Source organism: Rhincodon typus, chromosome 14 (assembly GCF_021869965.1).
Source record: "Rhincodon typus isolate 14 chromosome 14, sRhiTyp1.1, whole genome shotgun sequence".
Lineage (NCBI taxonomy): Eukaryota > Metazoa > Chordata > Chondrichthyes > Orectolobiformes > Rhincodontidae > Rhincodon > Rhincodon typus.
In genome coordinates, this window is record NC_063345.1 from 20,591,832 (window position 1) to 20,602,754 (window position 10,923).

The following is a 10,923-nucleotide window of genomic DNA, read 5'->3' on the forward strand; positions in this document are numbered from 1 at the left end:
AAATCAGAGGACCAGTTTAAGCAGAATGAAGAAAGAATGGAAAAGATAACAGCTGGAGAAATGTTAAAGTAGGGGCTGGAATGCACTGCCCGAGAAGATGGAAAGCAGCTTCAATTGTGACTTTTGACAGCACATTGTACAATTATCTGAAGTCATGTAAGTACAGGACTAATTTTGGGGGAGTGAAAGAGTACAGACTGGCTGACCTGCTCATCCCAGCTCAGACATGATTGGCTGAACGACGTTCTTTTGTGCTATAACCAGTCTGTTGGGCTAAGGAAAACCATGTTATATTTATACAAGGGAGGAAAATGGTGACAGCAGAATGCAGAAAATGGGATGGGCCATTTTCCAAAAACGTTCACTCCCTGCACCAGCGACAGTCAGTAGCAACAGTATGTGCTGCAGACGTTTGCCAAAGATCCTTCGACAGCACATTCCTAACCCATGTGCACTTCCATCTAGAAGGATAAGGGCAGCAGATACATGGGAATACCACTACCTGCAAGTTCCTCTCCAAGCCACTAACGTACCTGACACAGAAATATATTAAATTCTTCACTGTCACTAGGTCAAAATCCTGGATTATTGCCCTAACAATAATATAGGTCTGTCAACAGCACATGAAATACAGAGGTTCAAGGCAGCAGTTCACCACCCCTTGGTGGCATGATGGCTCAGTGGTTAGCACTGCCGCCTCACAGTGACAGAGATCCTGGTTAGATTCCACCCTTGGGCAATTATCTGTATGCAGGTTACACGTTCTCCAAGTGTCTGCATGGGTTTCCTCCAGCTTCCTCCCACAATCCAAAGATGTGCAGGTTAGATGGATCGGCCATGCTAAATTGCTTACAGTGTCTGGGGATGTGCAGGTGAGGTGGATTAACCATGAGAAATGCAGGGTTACAGAGGTAGGGTAGTGGGTGGGTCTGGGTGGGATGCTCTTCAGAGAGTCAGTGTGAACTCGATCGGCTCAGTGCCCTGCTTCCACACTGTAGGGATTCGGAGTCTCAAGAGCAAGTAGGGACGTGCAATAATTGCTGGCCATCCAATGATGTCCACATCTCACGAAAGAACATAGCAAAAAAGACTTTGCCAATTGTTGTGGGGCTAAGAGGGGCAAGACAGAGGGGAGGAGACAAGATGAAGAAAGCCATATCCGGAGTATTGGTATGAACATGGCACCGTCCAACAGCTGCAAACTGACAGCAAAATAAGATGGAAGTTGAAGAAAAGGGATGATTCAGAAATGGAACATGTGAAAACAAAGTAAGACTGGAAATTAGAAGCGATGATGATTAAATTTTTCAGATTTGACCAAGACCAGGAAATTTCTATCTATCATTTGATTGTATTGATGTGAGCTGAGAGAAGGGACTGGAACAAAGACAAGAGTATTTTCCTTATAAATTATTTTGCATTGCATTCACAAAGTAAATGGTTCTTTCTAGGACCCCTTACCGACTCAGCTTAAATGGGAACAGTGGTTGTCATATCTACAAGTGAAGAAATCAGAAATGTTTCGACATTTTAACTGATTCTGCTCCAAAGGATTGTACCAAGGAAATAATAATATTTGCCTATTACCATGGGGAACTTGTAGATGTTTGTTTTTAAAACTCCAAAAGTACCAAAATTAAATGAGTAGCCATTAGTCCAAAACAAAACAGAACAGGGTTTGATGTCACAATGAGGCGGTCTTAAAATACCTTTTCACTTGATGAGTTTTCTTGAACTTTAATGCGCCTTCGTTTCTTTTTCTGAAGGTAGCTACGTTGATTTTCCTCAGCCTCTTTCTTAGATGCTCTGCACACAAATGTAAAATTACATATTCATCTTTGCTCAAACCTGTTGAACTTGGGAGTTACAATGGCAAATATTTGTGCCCAAGTGACAATTGCATTTCTGCCAGAGGAAAAACGTGTGCCGGAATCAGTCAACTCTGAGGCAATAGGTTAAAAACACAAATTTCAGAAACTAGAAACAGGATCCTTCCCAGTATAGTGTGAGTAACATACAGCATACCAGAAGCATCCAAATAAACAAAGTTAAGGAAATAAAGGTTTTGAAACCATAGGCTAATTACCATCTGTGGTTCTGTACTTATCAAATAGTGACAATAAATATGCGGAGGCGTTACATGCACCATAAAACAGGAGGAGGCCACTCAGTCTGTCAAGCCTACTCCATATTCAGTTAGATCACTGCTGATCATCTCAGCAATGCCACTTTCCCATATGAGCTCCATTTCACTTATTGTCAGTAGTTTGCAGAAATCTTTTTTCTGTCTTGTTCACAGTCGATAATTAAGCTTCCATTGGAATTCTCTACTCCAGAGGACAAAGATTCACCATCCTCTGCATGAATGATTACCGCCTCAACTCAGTTTTAAATAGTTTATCCCTTACTCTGAGATTATATACCCAGTTTTAGAATCACCAGCCAGGGAAACCCCTCATCTACATTCACCTTGTCAGGCCCAGCAAGAACTTTCTAAATTAGAATGAGGTCAGCCGTCATTCTTTGAAACATTAGGGAATTCAGACCCAGTATCCTCAATCTCCCTGGTAGAATAATCCCACCATTTTACGAATTAATCTGGTGAACCAATGTTATGCTTCCTCAAAAGGCACGTATACCCTTTCTCATATAAGAGAGCCAGAACTATACACAGTATTCCAGGTGATACATTACTGTGGTTGCATGAGCTCTACACGGGATTGATGGGCCAATGGGCCAAGGAGTTACAGATGGAGTTTAATTTAGATAAATGTGAGGTGCTGCATTTTGGAAAAGCAAATCAGGGCAGGACTTATTCACTTTGTGGTAAGGTCCTGGGGAGTGTTGCTGAACAAAGAGACCTTGCAGTACAGGTTCATAGTTGCTTGAAAATGGAGTCACAACTAAGTAGGATAGTGAAGAAGGCATTTAGAATGCTTGCCTTTATTGGTAAGTCCATTGAGAATAGGAGTTGGCGGGTGGGGCGGGGGTCATGTTGTGACTGTACAGGATATTGGTTAGAACATGTTTGGAGAATTGCTTGCAATTCTCGTCTCCCTTCCTATAGAAAGGATATTGTAAAACTTGAAAAGGGTTAAGAAAAGATTACAAGGATGTTGCCAGGGCTGGAGGGTTTGAGCTATAGGGAGAGGTTGAACAGGCTGGAGATATTTTCCCCTGTGGTGTTGCAGGCTGAGGGGTGACCTTATAGAGATTTATAAAATCATGAGGGGCATGGATAAGGTAAATAGGCAAGGTCTTTTCACTAGGGGGAGGGTAGACAAAACTAGAGGGCATAGGTTTAAGGTGAGATGGAAAAAGATTTAAAAAAAGGAACCTAGGGGGCAACTCTTTCCACACAGAGGGTGGTGCATGTATGGAATGAGCCGCCACGGCAAGTGGAGGAGGTTGGTACGATTACAACATTTAGAAGGCATCTGGATGGGTATATAACGAGGGAAGGTTGAGAGAGATATGGGCCAAATGCTGGCAAATGGGAACAGACATATATAAAATATCTGGTTGGCATGAACGAGTTGCACTGAAGGGTCTGAATCGATGCTGTGTATCTCTATGACTCTATCAAGACTTACTTACTGTTGTATGCAAATCCTGTGATGAATGCTAGCACACTATTTGCTTTCCCAATTGCTTGCTACACACCTGCATGCTAGCTTTTACTAATTCATGAACAAATACACGCAGGCTCTCTTCTGACACCAGCGCTTCCCAACATGTCCCACTAGGAGATACTTAGCATTTTTGATTTCTCTATCAAAAGCAAAGACGACATACTTAGCCACATTGTATTCCATCAGCAGTGTTCTAACCCAATCACAGTTTGCCCAATCTTCTTAAAGTCTCCTTGTATCTTCCTCAACTTGCATTCCCACCCAATTTGGTGTATGAAAATATGAAAACATAGCAACTAGTCCACAGATTTAGATCACGAATACAGATCATGAACAGCAATGGACCTAGCACCAATCTTTCTGATATTTCAACAATAACAAGTCTGCCATCTTGAGCATAATCCATTTATTCCCACTCTAATATCTGACTGTTAACCAATTCTCAATCCATTCTTGTATTTCCCCAATCCAGTGTGCACACATTTTATTTACTAACCTCTTGCGCAGGACGCTATCAAAGCCTTCTGAAAATTCAAATACAGCTTAGCCATTGGTTCACTTATAAATGCTACGAGCAAATTCTCAAAGAACTCCAACAGGTTTCTCAAACATGAAATCCACACCGACTCAGCCTAATTTTACCTCCTTTTAGCTGAACGTCCAAATATTACATCCTTTGTAAGACATCATAAAGTTTCCTCACTCAATGTCAACCCAATATGTCTGCAATTCTCCATTCTCCCTCTTCTTCCTTTTTTAAACAGTAGGGTTACATTTGCTACTTTCTCATCTACAGGAATGTCTTTTTAACTTTTCTCATCAGCTACAGTTGGGCTTTTGCACCTTAGAAGAACGTGTATCTGTTGTAGGCTGTGTAGCATTTCTTTAAAAATGAGCCACTGCCTGTCTACTGCTACATCTTCTGGTGCATTATCCCAATGCACCATAGCCATCTTATCCTTCATAACTTCCTTTGTGTCAAGATTCTAGCTTCAGAATGAACTAATCTGCATTCAAGCTTAATGCAAAATTCTGTATTTTGACCACTATTTGCCAAAGGCTCCTTTATAGCAAGGTTATTAATTAGCCATTGCTCATTGTACCCTAAATCAAAAATAATCTGCTCCCTAGGTCGTGAAGCCAACTACCTTGTAAACACTGAAGGAAATTCATTTTCTAAACCATTAGTGCTGAATTGGTTAACCACTAACTCTGCTGTATTACCCATGTTACACACACAATTTAATTTTCTTATTTATACCATTATACTAACATTACCACTACAGTTTAGTGGCCTATATAAATAACTTCCCTACATAAACTGCCCCTTGCTTTTTTTTTTAAAATAGCTCCACCCAAACAAATTCTACTTTTTGTTCATTTGATCCAAGATCCTCTCTTACAGATATACTGATCACGTCCCTTACAAGTACTCTTCTACCTCGTTTTCGCCTATTCCTCCTAAATGCAGAATGTACTTGGATGTTCCCTTCCTAGTCTTGAAGAATCTGTAGTCACATCTCCATTATGGCAATTAAGTAACATCCATTTACTTCAACCTGCACATTCTAATCAGCAACCATTCTGTAAATGTCATGTGCATAAGAATGCCTTTAATCCTGCTTTTCTAACACTATATTTTATTCTGATTCTATTTGATGCCTGCCTATGCTTTGCCTGCCTTTCTACTTTTCTGCTTCCTTTCACTGGTTTTGCTTCCCTCGAATCACTGCTCATGTTTCCACCCCTCTACCAAGCTAGTTTAAACCCTTCCCATCTGCAATGAAGGAATCTCCATGAAGAAGTCAGTCGCAGTCCTAAGATGCAGTGTATCCATCTTGCCCCACCTGCCTCCAAACCAATCTTGAAGCCTCATAATTCCTCCTATTGCCTGTCTCCCATGCCAATTCTACAGCTCAATTCACCTACTCCTACACCCAATAAATTGAGAGATTGGATATAACCCTGAAATTATTGTTTTCACGATTATATTTTTCAATCTGGTTCCAGGATTTCACCCCTCACTCCCCTGTTGCTGTCTACATTGATATCCACATGGACCACGACCTCTGGTTGTTTATCTGCTCACAGAACAATGTCTCACAATCAGTGATCTCCTCGCTCCTGACACCAAGGTGGTAATAGATCAGCAAAGAGTTTTAACTACAGCTACAGAAATACTCATCTGCTTCTCTAAATAAAGAATCTACTATCATTGTTGGCGCATAGTGCATTTTACGAGTGTGAATGACCAGATCCTATACCTCGTTCTTGGGCGCTTCCGTTTATCATCAGAATCACTTTCGTCTTCCTCACTTGATCCAGACTCCTGAAAATCAGAATCACTCTCCTGCTCAGTAGTATTTTCATTACTACTTGCTGAAAAGAAAACCAAATGATTCTTAAAAAGTTGTTCATATTTACGGAGGAAATACAAATACTGGAAAAAAAAGACAAGATTTAAAGTTTGTATCAATTACATCATGTTAAAACCCAATTGATTTCCAAAGATTCTCCTACAGCAAGGTAAATTCACCATAGGGCTGCTCTCAGAGAGATGACAGGGGAGTTTAATCAGGGGTCACCATGCCTCAGTCAGGGGATGAGGACGATCTTGTTGGTGTCACTGCAAACCAGCCACCCAGCCAACTGAGCTAACCCTAATTCAGCATCACAATTGCATCTGCAGTCATTGTCTAAATAAAACACTACGTTATCTGATTTACCTTTCCTTCTGCTCTTTCGTGTGCCTTCTTTTGTTTGATCTTTGACTTTGGATCCCTTCTTGTCATCCCCAGATTCACCATCACTCATTGTGAGCTTATGTCTCAGAAGTCGATGCCTGTAGCGTGGTTTCTTTGTCATTTCAAAGTCAGAATCTGAATCTGAATCCGCTTCAGCATCCTCTTCCTCATCTACTTAAGTAATTGAGCACTGTTTTATTAAAGCCTTAACGAAAAAGTAGCATTCTAGGTCTAAAATATTAGATTGTACATATATTCAGTTGTTAAATATTATTTTGAACACACTTTTGCTGTAGACCAGGAAACCAAAAAAGTTTGAATCGGAAGCAAAATCTGTAGAGAAACTCAGCAGGTCTGGCAGCATCTGTGGACAGAAAGCAGAGACAACATTTTCAAGAGAAGGGTTATTATACCCAAAACATCAGTTCTTGGTTCACTTTCAACTAAAATGTTGAGGGAACTTAAGACGCCATGGTGTTACTAGACTATACAGCTGCCTTCTCATTTGAGACACACAACTGATGGTGGCTTAACCAGAGGATGACCATTCCTTTAGGCTAGAATAAGAGGTTGAGAAGGACAATCCTTCATAGCAACCTCAGTCAGTGAGATAATATATATTTCACAGAAAGGAGGAAAACAAAATCAGGAACACAGAGAAAATGAGGGCAGAAAGAAAGAGAACAAAATAGGAAAATAAAAGTCATCCACACTGTTGAGGTGCTGTTGTCTCACATTAGGTCAGACTGGGTAAGGATGGTAGGTATCCTTCCTAAAGGCCACCAAGTAAATTTGAACGGCACATGAGCACCAGTGGCACCAAGTTTCTGTGGTGTAAAGCTAAGTAGCTGAATCAACTAGTTTATAGGGTAATTTAACTGACAGTTTGAACCAAGGTTTTATTCATTCCTTTGGGATTCCAATTTTCTTCCCCCTTTTGTACCTTAGTTGAAGAAATCCTAACATTAACTACCATCTTTACCTACAATTTTAAATTAGTGGATAAGAACATTAGTTTCCCATCACATATTGCCCGACTAACACATGTGTAAAGTAAATAATTAATCCAAAAGTCCCTCATTTGGAACATATTTTAGTACAGCTGCAAAAGTGAGCCATCATAGTCCGCAAGGACCATTGGCATTTCTCTCAGAAACACCTGTTGATGAAGTTAACCTGAGAGTCAACATGGCTCCAGTGTGTGGCGAGGTTGAGAAGGTGAAGTCCTTGAAAATGGCCTCAGCACTTACGAGAACTGAGCCTTTGCTGTCAACAGCACTTTACAGTGCAAACCAGCCATCCAACCAACTGATCTAACAGAGGAAGATAGCAGAGAGTTACAGAACACTTGAGTTCTCGTGCACGAATCCCCACAAAAAGCTAACATCCATGTTCAACAGGTAACAGGGGAGGCAACTGGAATTTTGGACTTTACTTCACAGGGAACAGACTAATAGTAGAGAGGTTTTTCTAAAACTGTACAAAACACTAGTCAGACCACAGCTGAATAGTTTTGAGCTCTTTATACAAGGAAAGAAACTGGCTATGAAGGCAATCCAGAGAAAGTTCACTTGTCTATTTGTAGCTATGGAGGGACTCTCTTGTGGCCGAGAGGTTGAGTAGGTTCAGCCTGTAATAATTGGAATTTAGAAGAATGACAGGCAGCCTTATTGAAACATACACAATTTTTAGGGGATTTGACAGGACAGAATGTGGAAAGGCTGTTTCCCTTCATGGGAGAGTCCAGGACTAGAGGACATAACCTTAGAATAATGGGTTGGAAATTTAAGACAGACAAGGAGGGATTTCTCCTCTCAGCATGTAGTAAATAGAGTCATAAAATTGTATGGCATAGAAATAGGCCCTTTGGTCCAACTCGTCCATGTCAACCAGACATCCTAAATTGATCTGGTCTCATTTGCCAGCATTTGGCCCATAATCCCTCTAAACCGTTTCTATTCATGCAGCCATCCAGATGCCTTTTAAATGTTGCAATTGTACCAGCCTCCACCACTTACTCTGGCAGCTCATTCCATGCATGCATCACCTTCCACATAAAAAGTTACCCCTTAGGTCCCTTTTAAATCTTTGTCCCCTCAAGTTAAACCAATGCCTTCTAGCTCTGGGCAGTCCTACCCAGGAAAAAATACCTTGGCTATTCACCCTATCTATGCCCCTCGTGATTTTATGAAACTGTATAAGGTCACCCTGCAGCCTCCAAAGCTCCAGAGAAAATAACCCCAGCTTATTCAGCGTCTCTCTATAGCTTAAACACTACAACCCGGGCAACATCCTTGTCAATCTTCTTTGAATCCTTTCAAGTTTAAACAACATCTTTCCTCTAAAAGGGAGACCAGAATTGAATGCAGTATTCCAAAATGTAGTAACCAATGTACTGTGGAGCTGCCAACATGCCATCCCAGCTCCTATATTCAATGCACTGACCAACAAAGGCAAGCATACCAAACACCACCTTCACTACCCTTGTTTACGAGTAACTCAACCTTTAAAGGAACTATAAACCTGCACTCCAAGGTCTGTTTGTTCAACAATACTCTGCAGGGTCCTACCATTAAGTGTATAAGTCCTGTCCTGATTTGCCTTATCAAAATGGAACACCCCACATTTCTCCAAATTAAACTCCACCTGCCACTCCTCTGTTCATCGGATCAAGCTCCCGTTGTACTAAGGTAACCTTCTTCACTGCCCTCTACACCAATTTTGGTCTCATCTGCAAACTTACAAACCATTCCCTCCTTTATTCACATCCAAATCATTTATATAAATGACTAGAAGTAGTGGACCCAGCAACGACCCTTGCGACACACTGCTGGTCATAGGCTTCCAGTCTGAAAAACAACCCTCCACCACCACCTTCTATCTCCTACCCACAAACCAATTTTGTATCTAAATAGCTAGCTCTCTCTGGATTACGTGATCCAACTTTGCTACACAGTCTACCATGCAGAATATTGTTTCACTTAAGTCCATATAGGTATCTATCACTCTGTCTTTAAAAAACTTCATCAAGTTAGTGAGACACGATTTCCCACGCACAAAACCATGTTGACTATCCCTAATCAGCCCTTGCCTTTCCAAATAAAAGTAAATCCTGGCCCTCAGAATCCCATCCAACAATTTACCCACTACTTGTCTCAGGCTCACAGAACTAGAGTCCCCTGGCTTTTCCTTACCACCTCCCAATCTTCGGCACGTCACCTAAAGAATTCTTTACTGCAGAGCATTGTCAAGGCTGAGCTGTTCAGCATATTCAAGGCCGAAATAGATTTTTAATCAGTAAGGGAATGAACAGTTAAGGAAAAAAGGCAGGAAAGTGGAGTTGGGGATTATCATAACAGCCATGCTTTCTCAATGACTGAGCAGACTCGATGGGCGTACGGCCTATTTATGCTCCCATGTCGTATCGTTTCCCAGACATACAACCGTTCAGTGATATCATTCTGATTCAGTAGGTTGTGGATTCCAAAACCCATCCAGGGATGAGCATGTGATCTAGACAGATTAATCACCGACTCTTGGGGTAATAAAAACAAGCGCTGGAGAAACTCAGTAGGTATGACAGTATCCGTGAAGAGAAAAACAAGAGTTAACACTGAGTTTCCTTTGGAATTCGAGCACTCTTGGGGGTGCTGCCTTTCATTAAGTAACTGAGGATTCACTTGTGCCTTAGATTGATATAAAAGATTCATGGCACTACTCCAGGAAAACTAACTCAACTACTATAGTTCTTCTATAACACGAAGTTGCGTTCTTGTGCGACCTTGTGCTATAGAAAATCACAACAGAAAATCGGGTTATAGGGAAATTGCTACAGGGAGAAAAAAAAAAAAAAAAAAAAAAAAAAAAAAAAAAAAAAATCGCTACACTGTACAGTAGAAAGTTCACATTATCAAAACAGCTTCCCAAATTCATCAACTGCGTTACAGCCAATGCACGTTCATGAAACACAAACTATAGCAGAAATACCTCTAAATACTGAGGTAACTATTAATCAACAACACAAGTTGTTTATTACCTCACCTTTCATCTCAATACTTTTTATGGGACCTTGCTGCATGCAAATTGGATGCTCACCTTTCCAAGTATTACAACAATTCTAAGGCCATGAAGATAGCTGGGACTCAAAGAATGTTATATATCTTAAAGGACAAACTTGAATTTACAACACAGCTAACCTTTGCTCTCAAATCAAATTATTTTGCTTTTTCACTTCAGTTAACATGCATATTTTACAAATCCCAAACCCTTAAAAGCTATGATCTCCTACAGATGAATTAACCAATTGCATGCTTCGAGTTGCAAGAAGAGGTGGACGGGAGGGCAAGAAATCCACGGTGAAAGAGGAAAAAAAAATCAAAATTTCAAAATTCTATTTCACTATAAATAAAGACCTTTCAGAAATAACTAAAATTTTGCAAACATTTGCAATTCCTTTCCATTAAAAAGAGTCAAAAGTTTTGATCTATGTAGTATTACAGGCAAGATCTTTACCCTGGATAATGGGATAAATAGATTGTCCTCTTGCA

At 40.6% G+C, this 10,923-nt stretch overlaps 1 protein-coding gene across 1 annotated transcript in view; it reads right to left on the reverse strand.

The window, feature by feature from the left end:
• atrx (ATRX chromatin remodeler) overlaps positions 1 to 10,923 on the reverse strand; it is a 121,044-nt gene that overhangs the window by 109,431 nt on the left and 690 nt on the right. Inside the window, exons 2-4 of the mRNA XM_048605283.1 lie at positions 6,359 to 6,547; positions 5,897 to 6,011; positions 1,710 to 1,806 (exon numbers count right to left, since the gene is read on the reverse strand). Coding sequence (XP_048461240.1) covers positions 1,710 to 1,806; positions 5,897 to 6,011; positions 6,359 to 6,547 — 401 coding nt within the window. The remainder of the gene's footprint in view (positions 1 to 1,709; positions 1,807 to 5,896; positions 6,012 to 6,358; positions 6,548 to 10,923) is intronic.